Source organism: Armigeres subalbatus, chromosome 1, assembly GCF_024139115.2.
Source record: "Armigeres subalbatus isolate Guangzhou_Male chromosome 1, GZ_Asu_2, whole genome shotgun sequence".
Lineage (NCBI taxonomy): Eukaryota > Metazoa > Arthropoda > Insecta > Diptera > Culicidae > Armigeres > Armigeres subalbatus.
This window is the reverse complement of record NC_085139.1, coordinates 135,583,552-135,611,377: the sequence shown is the minus strand read 5'-3', so window position 1 is coordinate 135,611,377 and position 27,826 is coordinate 135,583,552. Positions and strand designations below refer to the sequence as shown.

At 39.4% G+C, this 27,826-nt stretch overlaps 1 protein-coding gene and 2 non-coding genes across 3 annotated transcripts; 2 read left to right on the top strand and 1 right to left on the bottom strand.

The window, feature by feature from the left end:
• The first annotated feature begins 311 nt into the window (after positions 1 to 311).
• On the top strand, positions 312 to 27,622 carry LOC134206639 (heart- and neural crest derivatives-expressed protein 1). The gene is made up of 5 exons (XM_062682369.1): positions 312 to 916; positions 20,218 to 20,427; positions 20,783 to 21,024; positions 21,082 to 21,234; positions 27,345 to 27,622. Exons 1-5 carry the CDS (start codon positions 784 to 786, stop codon positions 27,432 to 27,434), a joined length of 828 nt encoding a protein of 275 aa, XP_062538353.1. The 5' UTR covers positions 312 to 783; the 3' UTR covers positions 27,435 to 27,622.
• Positions 23,054 to 23,126, top strand: Trnam-cau (transfer RNA methionine (anticodon CAU)). Its single transcript has one exon. It is a non-coding gene; the product is annotated as a tRNA-Met (tRNA).
• Positions 25,122 to 25,193, bottom strand: Trnaw-cca (transfer RNA tryptophan (anticodon CCA)). Its single transcript has one exon. It is a non-coding gene; the product is annotated as a tRNA-Trp (tRNA).
• Positions 27,623 to 27,826: the final 204 nt, after the last annotated feature.

Here is a 27,826-nt window from a genome sequence, read left to right as displayed (position 1 = left end):
ATAACTTCTTACTCGCAAACACCCCACACAAACTCACAAATGACACGCAGCCATATCTAAAAATAACTTCTTTGTGAAAGTACGCAACCATCATATAAAAATAGCATGGCACAAAGAGGCGTGGCCTTCTCACTAGAGAAGTAAGAGCGGCAGGCATGAGAGAGAGAAAACGGAAAATTGTTCACCCACACCCTTTGAAGTTTCGTTGTAAAAATAAATTGAGTCATTCCGCAGAAAATTATTGCAAATAAAATGACCTCGAAGGATAGTTGAGAATCGTGAAAGTATGATTCGAAATTGAGGCAATCAAAGAAACCGCCATTAGCTCCCACGGACAGAGTTGCTAATTGCACGTCAGCCACAACTGACGTGGAGATGTGTGTGGCGTTCGGTTTAGAAACATGCTGCTCTTTGTTCGTTTTAGCCTCATCACCGCATAGTGAAGAAAGACTGTTAGCCAATAGCGAGCGAGTATTCGGTGGAAAAACTAAATCGCTTGAGATCGGTGTTCTCGACTGGATGCTGGCGAAGATCTCTTCTCGCACACGCTACTGTTTTTATATCAGTGATGTTCAAGGAGTCGCGCGGTTTAGTTCACGTGGTCTGAGCGGTTAGCGGAAAAGTGATTTATAAGTGGTTCAGAAGACATGAATACATTTATCTATACTGTGAGATCTTTCGGTATTTCGAGTTAATGTATGTGAAATAAATGTGCAGTGTTTATTTGAGCATTGAATAGAATATTGATTGTTGTGACTTTGATAGGAGAACTTCGTAACATAAATGTACAACAAAATGTCTAGTTTCGAATCTTCAGAGGGCGAGATTTGCCAACCAGTGTGCGATACAGAATCATATTACGAAGCACCACAGCACTATTATACGCAGCTTTATCCAGCGGATTCTCAAAATACTGGTATGGAAATTATTATTATTATTATTATCGTCTTCATTAAAGAGGTTTTCAGCCCTTGGCTGGCTCACCTCTGAAAGGTATGGAAATTATTTCATCAAGATAGATGTGACGACTTATACTATACTGTGTGATGTCTCATAAGAAAAGTGTGCCAACTAAATTGAAGTTAAAAATGGCAAAGTTATAGATAAAGCACACATGTTTACTATGAATAGAGTTAATATTCAAATGATTGGAAATAAAATTATTATAGAAACAGAACTTCTACAAATCCTCCCCCTTTTTTCGACTTAAAGCTTAAACCAACATATTGCAAAAAGCACCAATACTTGAAATTTATTTGCCGTACTACTTTAAAGCAATGTAAAATGATCCGTGGGATCAAATTGATTACTTTGGTTGTATTTACTTTCAACTTTGGATTCACTTCTTCTTTTTCCTTATCTTTGACTATGACTTTGTACAATGTACCTACATTCATTGTATCTTATATCCAATTAGAACAATTTTGTATCTAATTTATCATTTTTGCTTAAAAATATTGTATGTGTTATGTGAGGTTACACTCATTAATCGCATGATGCTAAATACCTGTATGTGTGTATGTGTTTGTTTATGAATATCTATAGGAATAATTTTTTATTTAAATCCGTGCCGTCTATTTTCCGGGAAACTCCTGTGCAAAGTTTGTGGATTTTCACAGACACCACACCCTTTGAAAATCGTAACACAAGCATCGTAGACAGCGAGTTTTTTTGTAAAAACGCTAGCACATTATCTCAGCGGTCAGAGAAAATACGATCTGTAAAACAGTTTTCCACGATTTTTTTTACTGTGAGGAAAATCGATAGAAAAACTCCGAGAAATTATGCAAAAACTTGCAGAAAATGTCAGCTTCTAGAAGACAATGCTATAAATTTTGTTTAACGATCATTAATGAACATTAATAATCAGGCACATTTGCTGAGAAGCGTTACGGAGTTGAAATCACGTTTTTCAATAAATTTTTCATAATTCTCATTCAATATTGTTAGTTTTGGACAACAACTAGATTAAGTCATACGAATGGGATTAAATGGAACAGGAAGACATTCTTGTATGATTACAACAACGAACTTTCAAAATTTGGGACACATATTCGAGATCAAGAGTCGCTAATACTTAGTTGTCTTCCTCAGACTTCGGATTTAACATTGATTGAGCTAAACTTCTTTCATGAAAATTACCGGTTGATTAGGGGTAGTTCACTTGCCTCGGAAGCTTCCGGAGGCTCCAATTGTATGGAATGAATACACTTCTTCCCTCTTCGAAACACTACAGCAAGTTGAATCTATTTGGTCAAGTTTTCGAACTTTGAACAATTGTTGTATCTTGCGATATAAATGCTAATCACGACGAATAGTACTTCAGTACCATTTATCATGCATTAAGGAAAATCTCAATTTCTAAAATTTTGATTGAACTATAACACTAAACTGCCTGTTTGGTTTCAATATAGAAATAACATAGAATTTTGAACATTTGTTTTAAGTTTCAAAGGGACGCAGGATGTTTGCGTAATCAAAGAATTCCTTACAAATCCTGGTTTTTCAAAACATCGTCAATCCTTCAAGGCTTCGTTTCAAATCAAATCAAATTCAACTGAATAGTGACAATTTAATTATTTTCGAACAACACTACTGGCAGAGCCAGATTATTTTTGATAAACATCAAATAGTTTTGGATAGATATCTTATTGGAAAACGAGATTCTCATTTCTGGGCAATTTTTAATTTTTTATAAGGGAAATGACGGCTTTGTCATAGGTTTTGTTCTATTATTTTCAGGAGGGGGTTTTGTTGACTAAATTTAATGAAATTTGGCCACAATATTTTTTGATATGCAATGAATGCTAAGGCCAGATTTGAGCATAATTAGTTATAGAAAACCCTCATAACAATAATAGAACAAAACCTGCCGAAGCCATCATTTCCCCTATTTAATTTGATTTTAATTCGGAAATTATTTGAAAGTCTCGATAATAAAGACATCAAAAAATTCGGAAATTGTAACGAAGTCTGAATTTTTTGAGATTTTTACTAAACAGGGTGTAGATGTATGCTTTCTCATATTTTACAAAACGATGCGAATAAAGACATATCAAAGGCATTTCTTTCTGCATTTTAGATTTTCTAGGGATTTTGCTGCTATTTCTAGCAAATTTTGATTTTCCAGTAAACACGCCAGGCTTTTTAAAATCGAGAAAGGTTGGGCAAATGAGAAAGAACTTGGAAAACTTTACTTGCTGTACAAAGCTACTATGGTTTTCTAAACGTATCGAGGATTTTGGGAATCCTACGACTTTTTTAGGTTTTTTGTCTGTAGAATAAAAGAATAAACTTTTTAGGACAGATAACAGGTTATGGACAGATAACAGGTTATGTACAGATAACAGGTTATGGTTATGACAGATGTTTGAGGTTATGGCTTTCAGTCTTCTCATGCTCAAAAACGGGTTTTACTTTATTATCCGACGTTTCGGTTACTTATATATTGTACCTTTATCAACGACTTAACTAAGTCCCGTTTTTTTGTTACATTGTGTTAGCACAGAACGTTTTGTCACAACTTTATGTGTAATCTCCCCCTCAGAATAGAAGAATAGAAGTGGCGCCAAAAAAGTACTACACCAGGCCTGCCCAACCTTTTCAAGCCACGGGCCAATTTTCAGATTGACCACTTGTTGGCGGGCCAGAAAATATTCGGTACATAGTTTTAAGCATTTTCAAAATAACTAAAGTAAAATATTGTTTTTCAGAATGGCATTTAGTTTTACAGAACGTCTAAAAATGTCTTAAAGAAAAACTAAACACGATATTATTGCGTTTGAACAATATTTTTGTGTGTGCTTATTTTCTTTTTACGGGACATGGAATTGTTGACTTCTTTCCAATACTCGACGCTTATTGGTTTCACAATCGGTGATCGAATTTTGCAAGCAGATAATGAAGATCAACAATTACTTTTACTGCTTTCATTCTTGATAAGGGTTGTTCACCAAGATATATACTTCTGAAGAAAGAAAACATCTTACAAGAGATGTGTCTTTCTGAAATTTAGATTTGAGTTCGTTGTTGTATTTGAGGTCACTTATCTCCATTTGAACATTCCAGCTGCATTATTTACATCAGTAAACGGTGTTGATGAACTGTGTTCTGCAAATAGGCTTGAAAACTGGTGTCGAATAGCTTCGAGTTCATTAGCATGTTCAACAGATTTGCCAGAACTGTTTTCTATCGGATTAGAGAAATGTATCAGTTTTCGACACACAATTTTATCTGCAAAGCGCAGATAAATATTTTATTTTCAAGTGTCACAGCGCTAGTGTTCTTTCCCGCCATTGCAGGAGCTACATCCTGATGCACCAGTTGTTAGGCCTTAAGTTTTCAAAGAAGAGTTCAAGCTTCTTCATACAGGTATTAACAGTTTTCCCCAGGTTGATACCGGTAGTCGTTTCCTTCATTGGGATCAAAGCTGCTAATTCCTCTGTGATTTGAAGCTGATCACAAATTCTCCTTATGAAGACAGCTACATGTGCCTTATTTTTTACATTGAGTATTTTCAACTATTGTGAGCAGTTAGAATCAGAAGCAAGTCGCTTTTCGCGTAACGTAGTTTTCAAATTTTCTGTAAGAACTTTAATTCTTCACCATGCTTTACAAGAAACTAATACTACTGAAAGAGGATTTTTCTTTAAAGCACACGATATCACCAACAGCCGATTATAGTTTTTTAACAAGTTCTGTTCGGAAAAGGTTTCGTCCGTATTGTCAAAATCTCATTAACAGCAAAACTGGCTCGTGCTGCATTATTCGACTCCGTGCTTGTCCAGATTTTATTTTTTATTCAGTAATAACCTACTGTAACAGTATTTATTAAAAAATAATAAGAAGAAGCTTCTTGAGCCAGGTAGACAAGCTTTCGGGCCGGTTGTGAAGCATATTTTCTTACACGCCGCGGGCCACAAAAAATGGAGTCAAGGGCCGCATCCGGCCCGCGGGCCGTACGTTGGGCAGCCCTGTACTACACGATAGTGTCCGGATAAATTCAAATTTCGCTGCGCCTACCGAAAAAATAGAAGGGGCGATTATACATAAAGTTGTGACAAAACGTTCTATGCTAAGACAATGTAACAAAAAAAACGGGACTCAGTTAACTCCTTGATAAAGGAACAATATATGTAATCGAAACGTCGGATAAAAACGTAAAACCCGTTTTGAGCATAAGAAGACTGAAAGCCATAACCTCAAATAAAAAAAAATAAATTAGCCTCATTGATCCATTCCACTGTCGTGGCATTGATGGTGATTTTACAATCCTCAGCCGCAACAAGCCTGAGGGATTTTCAGTGAGGGATTATAATGGCCTGGGTCTTCACTTTATTGATACGGATCTCTTAGTTTTTGAACACCCAGGCCTCGTTGGAGTTTTACCACTAGCACCAGTTGAAGTTTTGTCAGAGCAAGAGCGTAGTCATCTGCTAATAGTGACAAGGGGCCACCCTCTGGAGATTCTGGCACGTCGAAGGTGAACAAGTTAAGCAGCATGAGTCCGAGTATATTTACCTGGGATACTGCACTTCGCTTGCTTTAATTTCGTGCGCATTGCGCTTCGCTGATTTATATCCGGAATGTCCTAGCCTAGCGAAGAATGTAGCGATTTAGTTTGTACACCAGATTATCATGTCAAACTTTGTCGAATGACTTTTCGACATCTCACCCGAGAGGTCATGGCAATGGTTTTAGCTTGTTCCGTCTGGGGATGTTGGCAACTCAGGGCGGTTGTGGTACGGTTGATCGACAGACTCAAGCAGCCAACGATAGATCTTTTAAAACAGCTTGGACAACCCTGAGAGAAGGCTGTTGGGAAAAATCCGGACTGTGGGCTCCCGGATGCTGTGGCTTTCGCTGACTTCCAGGACGAAGGGAAGTAGCTGAATCGAAGGTACTGATTGAAGATCAGCGAAAAGTGCTCGAAGATCGGAGCACTCATGTGCTTGAAATCGAGCTTTAAGATACTGATGACGTCTGGGTTCTTCATGTTTATCGAAGACTTAGTAAAGGCCGTCAATTCGTCATCTGAGATCTCTAACCCATCCGACAGGTCGTTGGGAGTTAGATGGATGTTGTTGGCATGCTCGCTAACCGTTGCTTCATGTTTCTGCCTAGCTATTGTTCGTGACGCCGTCGCGATCGAGCGGATAAATGACCTCGGAAACACAATAGTTTGCGTTAGTTTGCTTTAATCCAGGAATCAATTAGCTACGAGGCCGCCGCCTTGGATGGTGATCAGTACTTCAGTGGTTCGTGACAAGTGACATTTCCAGGCCAAGCCCACCTGGTTCCGAGACACCTACAGTGCGAGAATCAGGGTCAACAATTGGCAGGAATACACTGGAGGCTTCACACGAGCACCACGATCTAACGTTTGCAAGAAAAAGGATTTTTTCGGATGGTGATAAAAAAGCTAAGGCAGATCATGGAAGGGGCTTTCTTTCGATGTTTTGATTGTTGTCTGATAGTGCCAAGGTGCCAAGGTGTTGTAGAGGCCGGAACGGGCGTATCCGTCATCCACAATTTGCCGCATGATGTTCTTTGAACGCGCACACCTCTGAATGCTTCATCCTCCATTGTTTTTGCCCTCATGGTTCACCTGGTAGAGTTGTCAAATTTTGTCTGCTGACTCATGGATTACTATGGTTGAAGCTACATGGGTAGTTTCGTCAGTGCGGGTGAATGTAAACGTAAACCCATGGAAAATTGGCATTTTTTGTCCATCTTTTAAGAATGCAAACTTTATCCATAGCGCCCGCAGGTGCTCAGAAGTCGGTTTTCCGTTGGATCTCGTCAGACAATTGGAACCCATATACCTTCCAATGCCTAATCGCGTGGCTGTACGTGGTCAAATTAGACCTAGAAAAAAACCGCAAGTAGATTTGTGACCTCACATAGAGTCGAGTCAAGTACGAGACACTGAAGACGGCCTTACTGTTGAGGTCGAAATACGTATCTGTCAAGATACAATTAAGTGGTGGAATTCAATGGGATTGTACAAACTCGTCTTATGACAAGTGAAGACATTCCACTAAAAAGCTCAAAATAATTTTCTTAACTCACATAGAGAATAAGAAATGAGCAAACATTTGTAAATTAAGCGAATATATGTAGGTGCACGAAAATTCGATCGCATTGGTACAATTTAAGATTATTGAAAGTTTTAATATTGGTCATATTTTTCCGTTTATCCCGGACCCAGAATGGTTTCACCATACCTCAATCTCTATACGTTCTTATTAGAATAATATTCACCGTGTGGCCCTTGAGTAGTTCTATCATGAGGCACAGCTTGTGACTTTCACCCATCAGAGTTATGCTGATGGGTATGTTGCACCTTAAAGTGAGTTCCCAATATCCCAATAGAGGTGGATCAGCGAGTGACGTTGAGTTTGTTGTGTCGATTTCCCTTTTTTCGACCCTGTAGATCCCCTTTTCTACTGAGCGTAGCCAAAGGGGTATATACCATCGGGCCAGAAAAACGCCTCTTAGAAGATGTGGAATTCCTCGTCAAAGTCATCAGGTACGACTGGATCACGCTGGTAGTCGACGCACCTTTAAAACCGATCTAGTCAACTCGGTGACATTTTCGACGAGATAGCTAGCACCGACTGACTGAAGTCCCAACTTCGGCCACCCGGTAGTGGTCCGAGCTGGCATTTTGATGGACTACCGGCTGTGGTCGTCCATATTGGTGATGAAGACAACAAGCGTTGCATGGGCCCCGGATCGTACCAACCAGGTGAGACAGGCCCTCCAGCTCGTCGTTACACCATATTACGCCTTTTCAGTTGCAGCAAGAGTTGCCCCATGCTTGATGTTTGCATTAGAAGTCACATGCGATGATTTCTCATCGTAGATCACTGACTTGCGTAGGGAACTTAGTCACGATGAGCGTGATGACGCCGACGGGGTTGATAACTTAGGTTTTGACCTGTTGCTCGCGAACAGGAGCAAGTGTTCCAAATGACCAGGCATACCCTAGAAGCAACTTTATTGTGACTCAATTTGGTCACGTATAAGTTGTAGTAATCTTTGTATAACATGTGTGCTGCTAGGGCACAGCTGTCACACTTGGAGTCTGCTTCCTACATCTGTTTACATTCTTCAACTCCGTAGTTTCTGCCATACCAGCAGGTGCATCGAGCCGTGGCAGAATCATAAACAGTTCATACTCTGTGTATCATCTCGATGCACTGTTTTTTTTTTTGCTTTATTTGTGTGATTTTTGATTATTTTGATTATTTTATCACAACGATGACAGTGCTTTATCAGCTTGAGTTTCTTGTAGGTCGTTGAACCGTGTAGATGTTGGATGGTTTGCGATCGCTATCCTCCAAAGTTTCCTTCTACTCACATCCACATCGTCGAAGTCACACAACCCGACTTTGAGTAGCTTGCTGTCAGAAACATCGTGCTTGTAGTATACCTATGCTATAGCCGTGCGCCATCATGCGCAATAGATGAGAAATAGATTTTCGCGAAAGCTCAGTTCGGTTTTCAACTGGATCTACAATACACAATGTACACTTGTGAGCCCGAACTATCAAATTTCATTTCCCTCGAATCAGCCTTTAAAAAAATCTGTGACCTTTCTCCATCGACTCTTGTTGTTTTTATTGAAACGATGCAATGGCTGCTGAATTCTCATTGTTCCCAGCGGATTGCTGCCCGGCTAGAAGATCATATCAAAATTATATTAACATATAATTAAGTCACGTTCCAAACTAACACTGACATTATTTCTTACTTCACACACTATATTCGATGATTGCACTGATTGAAATATAATCTTAGAATAAATCGATAATCGAGCGTCGGGCTCTATTTAATATAATAAAAACTGCTGATCCAGTATAACTGAGGAATTTTGCTGACTACTGTAGTCTGTTGCTGTATGTCTGTCTGTCGCTAACTATGCTTGGTGCATAGTAGGGGAGAGTGTCGGATGTGGGGTCCTAGAAAAAAAATATTAAATTTTGAATTACTGTATTATTTATCGGTTTTCGGGCGGCAGGGAGTAGGGTTGGTTCCTTGTCGGATAGTTGCTGGAGTTAATCCGTTGCGAGGTTGCGGAAAAGGCGCTGGATGGGTTTTTTGTGGACGGCCGCCGACCATACTGGCCCTTAGGTTAGCCGGATGCTCTGGCGGGATGAATATCGATATTCGTTGAGCCGAAGGGGCAAACACGACTGGGTTTCTGGTGGCCGGACGCACCGGACGAGAAGATGGCTGTTCACCGCGACGTCGAAGCTTTTGCTTTTCAAGGCCCCACCGACAGGGTGGGCAACGGAGGAGCGTGATAATTTCCGATGATTCGGCGAAGTCGCCGACGTGAACAGCCCAGAACGGGTTTCTGGCTCCACGGACGAGAAGATGGTGGTTCAATACGACCCTGATCGGTCCTCTTAAAGCGGCACCACTGACGGGGTGAGCTGCCAGGTGGACTTAACGCCGCGGTGGAAAGGGTGGCGGTATTTGTCGAGGATTTGGCGATTTCACCATCGATGGCGGCCTGGAACGTGTTTTTGGTGGCGTGGGCACCTCGGACAAGATGGCGGTTCTCCACGACGATTGTAATTCGGGAAGACCGTTTTACTTCCAGAATGGACTGCTCACTGAGTGAAGTAGCATGAAATATGGCGATAGTCGTCACAATATCGATGGGTTTACCGGCGAAAGCGGCACAGAAACGTTTCCCGGCGGCACGGACAACCCGGACGGAAAGATGGAGGTTTTATATTTCACGAAACTTGCTCCACGCCTATCTTATTCACTTGAGTGTCCAACTTCTTATCCCCCATCTTCTCAACCACCAAGCACTTTTTCGCTCCCTTTTTCCATTCCGCTTTGCACCTTCTCGGCGCGTTATCTGGTCTGGTGTATTTACACCGGCCCCAACGCTGATAAATGCGTTTGACGTTAAGCATTTTTTAAATAATATGTAAAATATTGTTACATAATTTGAAATTTAATAGCTACTACAAACAAAATGTTATCAAAATAGATTATAAATATCACAATGTGTTGAAGTTGTGATCAGTTTTAGTAAAGCGCCTTCTAGTCTGATGGTAATTAAATTCAATAGTGGTCAACAAGGCTTTACACCTGTCGAATCAACAAGAAAATCGCTTAATGGTTACCAGAGCTTTAAATATTCGAATTTTTATGAAGCCCATCGGCCTTTTTTGACACTATGGGTCATTGAGTATTTATTTGAATATCACAATTTATTAAATAATCGTAAAACTCAATTGAGGGAGATTTTTAGCGCCAAATGTCAGTATAATCAAGGCTAATTATGTTTTGTTCGCACGCAGTTACAATACTCAGTGGTAATCAATTGAATGAATTTATGAAGAAGTAAACTATATAAGTCATTCCATGTTTTGAAATATCAAATCACGATCGTCAAAACTCGGAGCGAATGTGCTTCATGAAAGTGAATATTTTATGCTCTGAGGGTTACTATATAAAATCTCAATCCCCAATAATGAAATTTGTTGTACTTTCATGCAAGTAAAGAATTGACAAAAACAAGAAATTTTTGTCAATATTTCACAGACTGGAGCAGTACACGATTTTGAGAATTATTTTTATTTAGTATAAAATCTCCAATAATGCACCCCTGAGGCAAAACGACCTTTTGGCGTTTTTAGCGTTGTTTCAGACTAATTTCAAGGAACGTTTGGTGCTGGATTTCTTGTTCGAGAAGCGAACTAGGTGAAAAGACGGCTTTGGCAGGTTTTGTTCTGTTATTGTTTTGGTTTTGGTCTGTTATTTGTTGACCAAATTTTATGAAATTTGGCCACAATATTCTTCGATATGCAAAGAATGGCCAAATTTGAGCATAATTAGTTACAGAAAACCCCGCTGACAATAATAGAACAAAACCTGCTAAAGCCGTCATTTCCCCTACTTGCACTGCTTTAAAAACTATGTAAAAATTGCCGAAAACATCCTCAATAATTACAAAAGGTCGTTTTGCCCCGGGAGTGCATGTTACCTCAGTTTCCCCTTTTTGGAATTGGAGATCGATTTTACTACACACCGATCAATTCCCACCTGTCATTACATTCAAGAAACTTATCTATAAAATCTTCTTGTGTAGATATTGCTGCACGCGAGATTCAGGAAGAACAGTGCATTCAAGTAAACAAACTAGTACGTCTGTCATCGAGGGACCGTGCTCAAGCCATAAGTCCAGCCCCGTATCCCTTATATGTTTATCGTATTCCTCAATAAAACTCTTAATAAACGCTTCGAAAGAGTACACAAAAATCTAAACCATGTAATCAAAACTACCAAACTGGGGAACTTATCTAAACTTATTGTACGCACGTTTTTTTGGAGCTGTGGGATGTTTGCCCAAAGGTGCATTATATTTAGAACGGAAGGTGCAATAAAAATTTGGAATTTGTTTACGTGAACATCTTGACGGCACGTTTTTCTTACAGTTTACGAGTTTGTTCGTTCTCGAGTAGAAGCACGATATGATTATTCGAACAATTTCAAACCGAATTGCTACATACACCCAACTATCGTACACATGCAGTGATATGTTGTTCGCATTTGTGCAACTTTCAAAACCGTAACGAACGAAAACACTGAAACAAACACTAGTGATGTAAGGCAGAGGCTTCGATAGATTTGATTTTCAAATTTGATTAACTGTGATTGTACAACTATATAAAAAAGCTATTAATCCACCTAGAGATGGTGGTACCTTTCTCATGCATTGTTAAATTAAGAAATCAAGGATCATGGTCAACAGGGGAAGAACGCTTCGGCACTTCATCTCATAGCTCCCATTTCAATCCCATCAAAAACAAAGCAATGAAAAGGTATTTGATTTGCTATTTATTTTTGTGATTTTTTTTCAGCAGTGAGCTCGCATGTTAGCAAAAAAAAAAGCGACAAGAAGATTTTTCAGTTAGCTGGAAAATGGAACAGTTCCCCTACATTATATTTTTCCAAACAAAACCATGAACTAGATTCCGGTGGTCTTCCACACGCGCCTTAAGATTTTCCAAACCACAAAATTATTTCCAGCGGTCTTTCAGGCCACCGTGTGGTTTTCCAAGCCTCAAAATATTGTATTTTTCACATATATAAGTAGGTTAAATTCAACTCACCTTATAAATCTAGCCTCAGGATTATTTTGTATCCTGTAGTAATATTGTACCGCTAATAAAAAAAATCTACTCCTTCGCTTATTTTTAATCGCAAAGAATAATACGCGCAGATAGTCGTCTAAGAAAAACATACCTACAAAAACACAGCTAAACTTCGATATTTTTGAAAATTTGGCCGCCACGTGGTGGTTTCTGGCAGTAAGTGCTTTGATACAACGTGTTATTTGTACTGCGGATAAATTTTACAGATCTAATCTATGAGAGCCTTAAAAAATGATCACGAAAGTTGTCATTTTGTTGCCATGCACAATGCAAAAAATATCCTGGCATTATCGCCAAAATGTGCAACCGCAAATGGCTGGAACAAAATAGAGTCGACACAAGGACACCGTAGATGCTTCTGTACGCTACATATATCTGACCAGAAGAGGTCGAGTCATAGATTTCTGCTCACCGATTGACGACCTTTGAGGATGGAGTCGTTATACACGCTGCAGGTGACTTACTCCAACCCCACAATCACTGACAGCGATATCTGGTACGAGGTAACGAAAATTTTCGTGAGGGAGCATGCTGTGCTCCTGAGATTGAGTGAGCATTACGAACCCTGGTGGTTACTACAGAGAAATAACGTCACATTGTTTTCTTCAAAGCTGCTTGAAGTAATAGTTAACAAGTTCTTGCTGAAGAACTTTAAACATTGCATAAACACAAAGCAACCTGAATTTTTCTCAGGACGCTCTTTTACGTAAAATCTTGTTGAGTTTCCTTTACACGTGATCTGCAATATGAATCAAAAAGCAAATTGGCGCTGTATATGACGACTTCTACGAAGCAGCTACTGATTGCTTTAATCACAATGTCTTCATAGGAAAAACTAAGGAAACTAGCTGGGCTTCTGTAAAGTTGGATGAAATGCTGTTGACGCACTTCGAAAGCTGGTGTAATCGCAACAAGATGTCTTCAAGCTTAAACAAATACAATATTTATCATTTATTTTCCCATAAACATATCAGGATTAAAGCTGAGTATCAGCCTAATGTAACCTGCATTTAGAGTCAGTTCAACGTCGTCAAAACTTATTTAATTAGGTAATATTCTTACTCATTTCTTATATCTAATTTCAAAATCCTTGCACCCTTACAAATCCTCAAGATACACTATTCATGGCTAAAATTACAAAAATATAAATTATGTGTTTGAACTGTTTGAAAAACAAATCTAGAACAGTTTTTTGTAGACATCAGGCAAGTTCAAGATTCATTTTCAGCCTTTCCACGCAATTAATAACTTCCGAATTTATTGTAGAGGCACTTTCTCCAATTTCATACGGAGATCGCTTCAAATTTGAATCGGAACGTGAGTGATTCTAGGTCAGTGGCGTGGTAGATTTTGCAAAAATATCGACAGCCCTCAAAATAGTAGTCTATAGTAGCACTGTAAGAAACTTTTACACTTCGGACGGATTAAAGAAATACAACTACAGATCTGTACAACAAACATTCTTTCTTTTTTAATCTTGCGTTTATTTAGAAGGATCTTTTGCCATTTGGCGTTACGGAGCCGGATGTATTTGTTTTGTACAATTCATTTTACAATTTTTGTGATTCTTCTTACAACTAGAGTTCGGGTAGCCGACGTACATGCGACTGATTCGAGGTTAGGGATCACAAATACACAATAGGAAAAGGAGGAACTTTAGGGTTTCAAAATGATTGCGTGCTATGTTGTTGACTTGGTTTGATGGAGGATTTTGGCATTGATCTGTAATGGAAGGCAAAAAAAAACAAAAAACGGGAGACAACGAGAAGAAAAGAACATGTTTAAGGTGAAATGCTACATACAGGGGACACACAAAAAATCAAATTCTAACATCAATCTCTTTCAAAAAAAAAAGATAGATAAGGTTCATATACTCTAAATCAAGGCCCGCCATCACTTCCCTAACGGGTTTTATTTGTTTTTCTCGGACCCGGACAGTTTCAGTCAACTCAGACCTGGTTTCACGATGCTCGACGCACACCCACACGACGTTTTTGATGTCCTGTTGCCACAGACACAGAGATTGTTTCCAGAAAGCTCAATCTGAAACGTATGTACATTTAGCGAGTAGGGATTAGATATTAGTCTACACATGGTTCGAATGAAATTTCGTCCCACGTTCAACCCTTTGAACCATGGTTTCTTCGATACCTGAGGGAGAATAGAATGCAGCCATCTACCCATGTCTCCACTTTTCAAAAAATCATCAAAATCATCAAAGACGATTTGCCGCTCGTAAATATCGCCTTCCATAGCGCCCACCTTAGTCAGGATGTCCACTTTCTCATTGCCCGGAATCGAGCAATGAGAAGGTACCCATGCCACTCTTCGGAAACCTCTCTCTCTCGCGCTAGTTGTTGTATAGGGGAAGATGGTGTGAAATGGTTTGATGATGTCTCTATATCCCTTTTAAACTCTGGAAAAAATAGTATTAATAAAATGAAGAAAACAATTGCCACGCTCGTTCTGGCATTTGTTTTCTCGCCAATGGATCTGGAGGACCTTGAGTGCTCACGGCTGCACACCCAGCACATTCCTGGATACGGTCACCATCATATCTGTCCATATAGGGCCCTCACACAATCTCCCGCAAATTACGTCGCATGTTGACCACTCCTGGGTATCCTCGATGCGCAATGTTCAATGCTTGTGTCCTTAGTTTGCTAGGGAGAACTATTCGATCATTTCTAACGACGATACCATTAATTACTCCGAGCTCCTTCGCGAAATATTGATAGTGGAAAATATCGGAAGAACTCCACTTCGAAGTGCTTCAATAACCGCACTAGATGTTGCATCATGTTTTGTTTCGTTTTGAATGTCTTCCAGAGTGATAACACTCATTCCATCGTCTATAGCGCACAAGTAGTGTTCGGATTCCTCATCGAACGGAACATCAGAATCAGACCTTGGGCATAAACGTGAAAGTATGTCTGAGATATTAGTAGCACCAGGAATGTGTCTGCCCAACATCCGGCTCTTGTACAAGCTCCTTTCCCATTGCGATGTTTACCTCATGCCAAACAAATAAGGATACAACTTTTCGACAGCCCATCCAATCACAAGGGCTCCACGTTGTGTCTGAAGAAAGATCCTTTCTGTTTTCGTTAATCCCTTCGAGGCGAAGCTGATAATCCAAGGTATGTTCAATTTGTCCCTTTGAGTCCTACCGGAGATGCGTCCACAAATAATTCTGTTAGATAGCTCACTCCGAAGGTCATTGAAAGCTTTTTCTTGTTCATCGCCAAAAATAGCTACATCTCCTCTTATGAACTGACGTAATGGCTCGATTCTAGTAGAAAGACGCAGAATAAACTGCCCAATAAAATTAAAAAGGCTCAATAAGCTGAAATTTCGGATAGCTTCAATTTTATCCTCTGATGGACTTATCCCGGCTGCACTGTCATTATACCCCAAAATTACAAGTTGCTTCACACCGATTAGACATTTTTGTTTGTTAAGCATTGCATTGATCTGGCGGAGCACCTCCAATACGTCTTCCAGCCTACGGTCGTGTTGCTCTTTTGTTTTTCCCGATACTACGTCATCAATATAAACGATTACACCTTCTATCCCAACATTTCGCACATTATACGCTGACAAATTTCTGGCGCACAATTGATGCCAAACATCAATCGTTTGAACCTCATCAAGCCTCTGCTTGTCATAAAGGTTGTAATGCTCCGGGATTCTGGGTGAAGTTCTGTGTGGTGGAATGCAGATGTTATGTCTAATTTTGAAAAGCATGTCGATCCTCTTAATTTATTCAGCAAAGTGTCGACCATTGGTAGCGGATAGTGATCGCGCTGAATTGCTTGATTTGGGTATTTCATATTAATGCACATTAATTCACATTAATGCATATTGGGGCCCTCCTTAGCCGTGCGGTAAGACGCGCGGCTACAAAGCAAGACCATGCTAGGGGTGGCTGGGCTCGATTCCCGGTGCCGGTCTAGACAGTTTTCGGATTGGAAATTGTCTCGAATTCCCTGGGCATAAAAGTATCATCGTGTTAGTCTCATGATATACGAATGCAAAAATGGTAACTTGGCTTAGAAACCTCGCAGTTAATAACTGTGGAAGTGTTTAATGAACACTAAGCTGCGAGGCGGCTCTGTCCCAGTGTGGGGATGTAATGCCAATAAGAAGAAGAAGATATTAATGCACAACCTGATGTCATCCTTCCCTTTTGGCACTACGACCATAGGAGATATCCATGCTTACCAGACTGATCAAAGCAACGGAGGATGGTCTGCAAAACTGTGTGAAGATTTCGGGCGAACACTGTAGTTCGTTCGAATCGCGCCGGGGACTAAGACAAGGTGATGGACTTTCGTGCCTGTTGTTCAACATTGCGCTAGAAGGTGTCATGCGGAGAGCCGGGGTACGATTTTCAACAGATCCAGTCAATTTATTTGTTTCGCGGATGACATGGACATTGTCGGCCGAACATTTGCAAAGGTGGCAGAACTGTACACCCGCCTGAAACGTGAAGCAACAAAAGTTGGACTGGTGGTGAATGCGTCAAAGACAAAGTACATGCTTGTGGGCGGAACCGAGCGCGACAGGGCCCGCCTGGGAAGCAGTGTTACGATAGACGGGGATACCTTCGAGGTAGTCGAGGAATTCGTCTACCTCGGATCCTTGCTAATGGCTGATAACAATGTTAGTAGTGAAATACGAAGGCGCATCATCTGTGGAAGTCGGGCCTACTACGGGCTCCAGAAGAAACTGCGGCCAAAAAAGATTCGTTACCGCACCAAATGTGTCATGTACAAGACGCTAATAAGACCGGTTGTCCTTTACGGACATGAAACATGGACAAAGCTCGAGGAGGACTTTCAAGCACTCGGAGTATTCGAGAGACAGCAACCCTGCAAAGATGGTGTTCGCTTCCAATTCGACAGGTACGGTGTGGAGCTCAGCGAGCGAAATGGGCAGATCAGGAGCAAAACGACTTGGCGAGCGTGGGGCGTATTCGAGGATGGAGAGATGCGGCCTCGAACCGTGTATTGTAGCGTCAAATTGTTGATTCAGTGTTATCTGTTTAGATGTAGACTGAATAAATAAAAAAAAACCCAGATCAATCCACCTAGCGTTGGTGGTGCCTTTCTCGCGCATTAAAAAAATAAGAAAAACACATAAGAGGGTCGAAATAGCACTTTAGGGAGATAGATTTTACTTTTTTCATCAATTCATATGCATTTGCGGTCATTTGAATGCATTGCTACAATCTTTGAAAAAAAAAAATCCCAAGGGGGGACCCTTGGCAGAAAAACAATGTTTTTTCAATAACTTTGGAACGCAATGACCGATCGGGCCAATTTTCAATAGGAAACAACTAGACCGCAATCCGCGTCGACTGTTATTAATATTTATGGATTTCAGCTTAATTACATGCAATCGGGGCTAAATACTTTTGAATTGTGATTTAATGCAATGAAAGAAGGTAATGCCTTCTTTGAATGACCACCTCCGGTCGTTATAACGCAAAGTGAGGGGACAATGTCTTCTTGAAAAGGATACGTTTGCAAGGTATATAGAAGAGAAAGGAGGTAGTCCCTTCTATGAATTAACGCATCTGCCCGGTAAAGGGGAAAAGATAATGCCTACTTTGAATGGGTGCGTCTGCCCTAGAGATGGTCGGTTTCACATTTTGCAAACCCGAACCCGACCCGAAACCGATTTGTAAATATCCTTCAAACCCGGACCCGACCCGAATCCAGAATTTAAAAAAATTAAACCTGAACCTGACCCGTACCCGAGAATTTTTGCATTCGTAAACCCGTACTCGACCCAAATCCGACAGTTTTTTAAGCCCGCATTTAAGTTTTGTCCAAAAATTCAAACTAGATATTTTCGGTTTATTTTTTTAAATAAAAAAAAATGTAAGCCCAAATAAGAACTAGCCTCACAATTAACAAAACTGAATAAAATAATATTCGGTGTTTTATTTCTTAAACCCGTTCCCTACCCGGACCCGATTTTTTTTATCTCACAAACCCGTACCCGACCCGAACCCGATTTTTTACTAATTTTCCAAACCCGAAACCGACCCGAACCCGTCGGGTTTAGGCTGCTTGGTGAAAGGCGAAAGGAGTTGATGTCTTTTTTAAAAGAACGCGTCTGATCGGTTTAAGGTGAAGGGAGGGGTAATGCCTCCTTTGAATGGATCCATCTGCCCGGTATAAGACAGGGATAATGCCTTCTTTTAAATAACGCGTCTGTCCGGTATAAGGCAAAGGGTGGAGTAACGCCTTCTTAAAATGAATGCATCTGCCTCTGCACTTGCATCTGCCTATAAGGCAAAAGGAGTTAATAATCCCTTCTTTGAAAGAACGCGTCTGCCCGGTATAAGGTGAAGGGTAAGGGTAACGCATTCTTTGAATGGATGCATCTGCCCGGCATAAATCGAAAGGAGTTGATAATGCCTTCTTTAAAAGAACGCGCCTTCTCGGTATAAGGCGAAGGGAGGGGTAATGCAACCTTTAAATGGATGCATTTGCCCTGTATGAGGCGAAAGGAGTTGATAGTTCCTTCTTTAAAAGAACGCGTCTGCCAGGTATAAGGCGAAGGGAGGAGTAACGGCTTATTCATAAAAACGTCTATCCGTAACAAGGCAAAGAGAGAAAACTACTTCTACATATTCTGGGAGGCCGTCCTTAGCCGTGCGGAAAGATGTGTGGCTGCCAAGCAAGACTATGCTGAAGGAGGAACTTCTGGTCCGGTCTAGTAAATTTATCGAAAATGTTTTTTCGACTTTTTTAGTTATAACAGTTTTAACGTGTTAATCTCGGGCGAAACTTCGCAGGTAATAATTGTGGAAGTGCTGAATGAACAATAAGCTATTATTATTAATATTCCGCGAAATGGTACATTCCGCCAAAAGTCATTCGGCGAAAAGGTACAAACCGCCAAATGTCGTACCGCGAAAAGTTACAAACCGCCAAATGTTATTCCGCGAAATGTTCGACCGCGAAAATGAATTCCGCGAAATAGTTTTCGGTGAAATCTTATACAATCAGAGGACATCTGGAAAAACACCTTGATTGCGAGGCAGTCAAAACGTTTCATCACACCAAACGTATTTATCACTCGCAAAATTTTAGATCTAAACTGTTAAGAAAACTGCGGCATACATGTAGAAGACTAGGAACATCTGTTATGCCATTGTCCGGCAATTTTTAGAAAGAGATTACAGTTCTTCAACAAGGGCTAATAGATCCCTCAGAAGTTTGGGGAACAAGTCCTAATATGGTAGTATGATTCATCAGAACCATAATACCGCATTGGGATAATGCCAGCGTTATGCAATTGCTCTAAATAGTAATGATACGTCAACTTGACAAAGCTAGATCAAAATGGGGCATATATCACAATAGATCTAATTAATGGTCGCAATGATTAAAAAACCCAACAAGGGAAACAAATCTTCATCGCTGGGAGAACAGTTTTATTAATTTGATTTGCATCACGAAAGCATGCAACAAAATTATTGTAAAAGGGATGATTTTCCGTATAACGTTGAATCCGATATTATCTCATCAGTAGAGAGAAGAAGTTCGACGGATGCATTGAATCGTACATTTTATATCCAAATAAATATTGCAACGGAAGTGAATTCCCTCATGTCGCATTAAGTATAGTCAACAGTTTACATTAACCAATTCATATCCTTTTTGAACACTTGACATTTTGAGGCAATTTCTTCACTTGTAAATCGCTACTTTCTCTTTTCCCTCTGAATGTAGCGGGCTGCCTCTCGCACTGTTAGTTTTGTTTAGCCAGGCTATCGCATAAACAGACAAAAATTTATGTTCCTTTTTGTATCCCACGAAGCCGACATGCAGCGTTTACTCGGGCAGTTACAGCTCGGTACTGTCAGTTCATAAACAAATCATTATGATACGATACATAGCACGCTTCTGGAAAAGAAAATAGGAAATATAACACTTTTTCGAATTTCGATTTATTTTTCTATCCACTCCATTTTCTGTATCAACTCTACACCTTGTATATGTACTTCACACAGGCGCTCATGTGATACAACTGGAAGAGGAAGGGTACTGGGGATCGCCATGCAGTTCCAGTGAATCCCCCGAGAATCGAGACGAGTATTCCCCGGGCCAGAATGTACTGTCGTCGCAATCCGGACCGGAAGGATCATCACCATATGGCAGTCAGTATCACCATCACCACCATAATCAGCAAGTGTACTGTCCCATTGGGTATGAGAAGTCAAGTGAGTATAATGTAATTCTCGTATATTGGGGAATTGTTCCACATTACGCTCCCATGTTCATGCAGATAAGCAAACATGAATCACTGATTTATTGATTGAATCAATAATTAGCAAGCGAACAAACTCGGTGCGCCCTTCTTTCTTATTTTGGGTTTTAAAGTTTGCTTACTACAGCCATCTGGTTCGATATTTATCCAAAATTGAGTAATATCTGCTTGTCGGTGGAGTTTCGATCATATTTATTATTCCTTTTCAAAAGAACATATCGAAAAGAAAAGACTTTCAAATAAAACAAAACTACAAAAAATCAAAATCACCACGTGAATTATCAATCTTCTATTGTGTAAATTTCCAGGTTACATATGCGACGAAGGCTACTATGGAGCCATAACGACAACCAACATAAACGGTGAATTAGTATCATCTGTGAATGCATCCAGCTCAATAGTTTCCGGAAGTATGCCAGTAGTACGAGTGGTTAAACGCCGCAACACAGCCAACAAGAAAGAACGAAGACGCACTCAGAGCATTAATTCTGCCTACACCTCCTTGCGGGATCGGATTCCAAATGTTCCGAATGATACCAAGCTTTCCAAAGTATGCTACCGGTAACAGTTCCAAATACAAGTCAAGTCTTATGCATTCTCATTCTAGATTAAAACACTGCGGTTAGCGATCTCCTACATCGCACATCTATTGGCAGTCGTGAATGGAAACCAAGATCCGTCTTGTGACTTCCGAGCGGAGCTCGTACCCTCATCAAGAAAAATCAACGCAGAACGAAGGGCTCAGAAAAGTATGCTGCAAGTAAGTTCCTTTACTCTAAAACAAGAACCATCTATTCATAATCAGTAGGATGTAGTATGAAATAGACTCTACTCGACGCACATAGGAGTACGCAGTGTAAAAGCGTGGCCAAAACTATGCTAATCATTTTGTCGGTTGTAAATGCATTCAATTAACAGCAAAGCGTTTTTTTTGTTTTTGTGCTCTTTGTATTAAACTAGTAGTGAAGTATGACAACCAGCGGCGTCAGTTGTTGTTATTAGGTAGAGCACCACTTGGCGTAAGAACGCTGCCTTTGACAACTACAGCGTGCTTGCGACGAGTGGTGTCCTCTTCTGACTCTGTCATTGAATATGATTTTTATGTTAATTTTCATTCTTTAATTATTACTTACTAAGATTTCCAAAGATGTGCTTTGTTTGTTCACTTCGACTATACAAATTTGTCATCGGACAATGTTAAAGTTTCTTGGATAATGTATTGATATTACAATCAATGGAGGAGATCAGATAAATTCGAAGCACTTCAACCGCTTTATTTCTTAACAACCTTTTACATCCGAAAAATGCGTATGCTTTTCATCAAAGTCCAGCTCTTCTTTGGATGCTATTTCATGAGCTTTGTCGCTAAAATCATAAATATTTATTTCTCTCGCCTTGCTTTTCTTAGAAAACTTCACTATATTCAAATAAAAAAACTCTCGATTGCGTGAGGATGCGTAAAATGTTTTTCATGGAGCTTATTGAGGAAACTCCAATCTTTCCAATGTTGACAATTTTGTTGCTTGATCGGGTTTGGAACCTAATCAAAAGTTTAATTTTGTAAAACATATTATTGTGAAAAAGGTAAAAAAAGCTAGGAATTAATATCATCATTATGGATCACCTAAAAACAATTTCAGATCAAATCATGCTAGGAAAGGATTTTACATACCCTCATTATTGGTACCTATATTGATTTTCATCATAAAAATCAATAAAAAACCCAGAAAAAAACACTATAAAACATGAACATTTTTTCATGGACAATTGCGATAAAACTAGCATGTAAATAATGGTGAAGTTTTGGCAGCCAGCATTGCTCACAAGTAATCAATATTGATCCAAAAATCCCAGGGCAAGTTAGTATTACTATTTGAGAGTACAAAAACGAAAAATAATATGGAGATATCTAAAAATATTGTTTTTGACTTTTGGCCAGGATTTGGGCTGAAATACTCCTTAGTGCGACGTGGAGAACCACTCCGCTGCCGCAACGCTAGACGCATGACCCAATATTCATAATTGAATCATTATCTTTATGGAGAGTATCTGGTTTAGTGGCGTCTGGTATAATGCGCAACGAAAATTCATAGGATACAATTGTTTCGCTTTTAGACAAATGCGATAAATAAAACCGACAAGGGTTGTGGATGTCTTGTTTGCCTCTCTGAAATTGATCTGTAATGCATTATAATTGGATTACGTGACACTTGCGGTGTATTAGAGAGAACCATCAACATATTATAGCCGCATCAATATAAAATCCAGTACTTAATTGGTGGGAAAATTGGCGCCCCTTTTCAACACCCGCAATAAACTAAAAGGTTTTCCCAGTTGTGCAATATAAACCACCCCGCAACATCAAGTGTCAATTAAATTATAAACACCATCCCATGCAAGCAATATCTGAATAAGGAGCAGGGTGGGAAATGGTTTTCAGGATATGGGATTGTATGAGTGAACAAAGAGATCTACTCTCTTTTTCTCTCTCCTACTTACTTTTTTCAGCGTCAGATCGAAATCTTACCATGTTTTGTAACAACGCTTGAGAATAAGTTTAAACTCCCCACTTTCACCAGGCCTCGATAGCGCAGTCGGTAGCGCGTAAGTCTCATAATCTTAAGGTCGTGAGTTCGATCCTCACTCGGGGCAGTAACTTTTTTTGATGATACGAATTATGTCGTAAACGTTGACTTGTTGGAGGGGACGGTGGAGAACATAAAACATAAGTTTCCATGGTAAAAACATACTGACTAAATGTGAGGGGATGCGAGGCCCGTTGGTTAGTTGATTTCCAACAGAAGAAAGGAAAAAGTGTGGAGAGGTGACTGGAAAATCACATGAAAATGGTGAAAATATAAAAAAAGGATGCTGTGAAAAATTAAATAGGCCTGGGTGTTGTGGATAATAAGAGGGGGGGGGGAGGTTGATGGTAATAATAATTATCCAAAAATGGAAGGAAGCAAATATATCGGACCAATTTAGCGATTTGGGCGTTTAATTTGGTCAACATTGGAAAGCAAATTCCTGAGAAAACCACCACGTCATGTATCCCGAAAAAAAATAGCATTCCTATTGCACACAAAATAATATTTGTTTGCAAAATAATGTACGCTCAAATCGCAAAGTAGGCCCGATATATGAAGTAAAACAAACAATTAAAACAATGTTTGTCCATTACTGCATTTCTTAACATTTTTTTTCCTTTATTGAGGTGTTTTTTAAACATAAGATTAAGTTCAACACCGCATTTCTAAACGAAAATTTCCATTACAGTTCAACGTTAGTCAACTCGGAGAAGACTATTCGCATGTTTTTTTTTTTTGAAAAATACTAACAGGTCATAACTTGTCGGTTGTCTAATGAAAGGACTTCGTAGACCGTTTCCATTTATATTTCAAACATGACTGATATTCCGAACACTTGCTTTCAAATATTTGTCACTTACTCAGGGAATACAAGGTCGAGAAGACGCATCGTTGCTAACTAAAGCGTGACCCGGATTGCTGGGACTCCTACAATATCCGCGGCAATTGTAGTAGCGCCATGTACTGATTTAGTGTCGAATTTAAGGGAATATGAAGAACTGGAACGTGCTCATCAATTTTGTTCGTCCACTATCAAATCAATAGCAAATTTTCAAAACGACTTATCTGCTTTTCTAAACAAAGATTCAAACGTCGGTTTGTCGAATCTGAGACTAGAGCACTCCCACGCAAACCAACACCATCAACACATAGGTGCAGACTTCGGCTACCTGTTGATGCTGTTGGTTTGCGTGGGAGTGCTCTCAGATTCGACAAATCGACGTTTGAATCTTTGTTTACAAAAGCAGATAAGTCGTTTTGAAAATTTAATATTGAAATAGGCTCTAATCGTGAGCAGGAACATAAAAAAGCTCTAATCGTGAGCTTTTACCTTCTTATTCTCCCACGTATCAAAAGATGATATGTTTCACCCCCACATAGAACTGATGATATTTGTCCGCCCAAAAACAGAAAAAATAGCAAAATCCAATGTCTGAAAGTTAAAAAAAATCATGTTAAAAATACAAAGGAAAAAAATCGCGTCGGGTCAAACGTCCTCGGCTGAGAATCTCTTTAAAAAAGATAAAAAAATAAATTGCTTCTAGATTTTTTGAGAAGAGAATTTCGTATGCTTTCACGTGCCATTTTTTAATATCATCTTTCGACTACTTCTTTTTCATGCAACCTTTATTCGCCGATATGGAACTATTAAATAAAGCATAATTATGTTCACTTTTGTACAAAAGAGTTTAAAAATCTGGATTGTGACTGTTATGTGAATAAATATCATGATGGAAAAACAAAAGTGGGTTTTGATTTTTAAACTTCTAAAACGAAGTCTATTATTAGTCAGGAGGAGTCTTAAATATGAGGGAATTTTAAGTTTATTTGGGAATGAAAATCAAAGTCATCAAAAATCGACATGGGACTCTTATGCTAATCGGGATACTATCCAATAACAAAATTATTAACAGTAATAATTAATATATTCATACATAGCCCACCACCCACCAACAACAACACTGCAATATTTTCTATTGTTTAATTTCTTGATATTCTGCTCTTTTAAAACCTTTTGATTGTTATTGGGAATGGGATTCAAATAAAAAAAAAGCTGGATTGACCCCGACGTGATTTGAACACGCAACCTTCTGATCTGGAGTCAGACGCGCTACCGTTGCGCCACGGAGTCCGATGTGAGGTAGCCGAGAAAAGCAATACTAAAACCTGCTGTTCTTGAATGAATTTAGATTCTCACTGAATACGTTCGTTTCGCTATAGTTCAGTTACAGCATTGGAAGCAACCGCAATATGTTTAGTGAACGCCCACTTTTGACGCCCCTTTTGTAAACTCTCATCGTAACAGAACGCATGCGCTTAATAAGGTTGGCTTCACCATTGGAAGCAATTCAGGAGAAAACCGTTCTGCTCATTTATCACAGAAATCGTCGTAACGAATAATAGGTGAAAAATTCCGATGAAAATATTTCGAGTTTTTTTTACATTGTCGTTTGCTGTCTAATTAGCCCATGTGACATCGTGTTTTCCTAATTAGAACTCACCTAACTAGTGGATAGTGTCTCCAAGTCGTCGTTGATAAATCTGCCAAGAATTCCAATAATTTAAATTCCCAGCACAAAATTCCTAGTTTCGGCACCTAGTGCTTGGGTGAACAAATAATAAGAGCAATATTATTTCAGTCTTATAGGAAATTATATTAGAACCAATTTTATTTATTTTGTATATGTATAATGTGACCAGAAGCATCCTGCGAAACACGGGACGCCTATCTGGATTGCGTCACTGGCTTGAAAGTGGATTCTCCAAAAGTGCATTTCGCATAGATTTTGGCCCAAAAAATTGAAAAAATGTAAGGCTGTATGAATTGAAATAGGGGGAAAGACGGCTTTGGCAGGTTTTGTTCTATTATTGGCAGGGGGGGTTTTGTCGACCAAATTTTATTAAATTTGGCCACAATATTCTTTGATATGCAAAGAATTCTTAGGCCAAATTTGAGCCTAGTCAGTCATAAAAAAAACCCCCTGACAATAATAGAACAAAACCTGCCAAAGCCGTCATTCCCCCTACCTAAATTTGTAAAACGAAGTTGAAAAATGCAGTGGGACGGGACGTCTGGTCGCATTATATATGTACCTACATGTTCTATTATTCAATCCAGATAAATATATTTTTGAAGATATTTGCATTCTAGTTTTTCACAGGTTGACGGGTCGTAGTACGAACAGTTTAAATTAGCTTTCATGAACTCAAACACGAATAATTTTAGGTGCGACGCGACCAGGCACCCCCAATCCTACCCACTACGTTTGACAACAGCCAACATCTTTGGGTTTCCCATAGTTCGGTTGAAATTTTATTTTGTGAACAAACCACTATTCCGAATTGATTTTTCCAAATACCTAGACTTATTTATTTTTCATCATTTACCAAAAGCATGTGCGAAAGTATGAATGCGAGGTGTATTTCAACAAGAATATTGATGCTTTAATAAATTTTCATATTTTGATCGGCACCAAGCGCTCTACTTCGCCAAAATAACATGATGTTTGAAACCTATTTTTAATGGCAGGTTTTCGACGACTATAATTACACCTTCGTATTAAATTAATCGATGATTTTGATGCTGGTATATAACATATGGTCGCTTCGCAGACCCCTGGACGCGACAGTGCAATTTGACAGTTCATTGATAATAATTGTTATTCCTTTGCATGAGATGCGTTGAGTCGCATCGCACGTCACGTTTACTCTGGCCCGGGCGGGCACCTTTGACAACTCTTCAAAATCATCCAAGTGACGCATCTTCCTTCACGGCATATTTTCCCAACAATGCCACACAGCCAGCCCAAACCACTTCAACCCTTACCAAAGTTATGATTTACGTCTGAGAACGACTTAACCACTTATCCGTCCATAGTACAAATTGCCCTTCATTCACTTAATTCGTTTGACATTTTTTAATTGAGCGGCAAACTCAAAGCCAACGGCATCGTAACGGAAGAGATCGTAAAGTGCAATGAGGAATGCACTTGGATTGGCTTCTCTCCCATTTTCCCTTCAAATCGCCGGGAAAAACTCCGATGCACTGAAGAACGTTTCCCGCGCGAGACTAAGTACAGTAGTCGCTTTGTGCAAAGCTCAAAGTGATACCGCCTCAGAAAGAAAAACAAAAAAAGGAGTTTGGAAAAGTTAACCGAATGTGTTATCTAAAACCACTTGAGATGAACATAAAGATATCGTTCAGGATGGGACAGGGAAAATAATAGTGTTCTCGAAATAAATTCGATCTAAAGATTTTCTTTTTCTTTTTATCTATTTTCAGAACCTGGCCAACGAAGGCAAAAAAATCAAAGGTAGAACTGGTTGGCCACAGCATGTTTGGGCATTGGAAACCAAGACTACTATCAAATGAGTTTCGTTGGAAAAAAGAAGCTCATACATGTTTCAACATGATCTTAGACCCCAGTAAACGCATAATTCGTGATATTGCATTTTATTCTATTTCAAACCAGTGATCGAAACCAAATATGTAAATAGTTCTCCACAGTTAGTAGTTCTTCAGTCAGAGCAATTAAACATTAGGTTCTAGTGTGCTTCAAATTATTTGTTATTTATTTGATCCGAAAGCCTCCCATCTACAGAAACAGATGAACATTTTCTTTTTTTATATATAATATGCTGCCGCTCCACGCATAATTGTCGCTTTGATTTAAACTTTCATAAATTATTATTTTAATCTTTCCGCTTAACCACTGTGGAATAATTCATTTGTAAATACAAGTAAATACAAGCACATCGTAAATA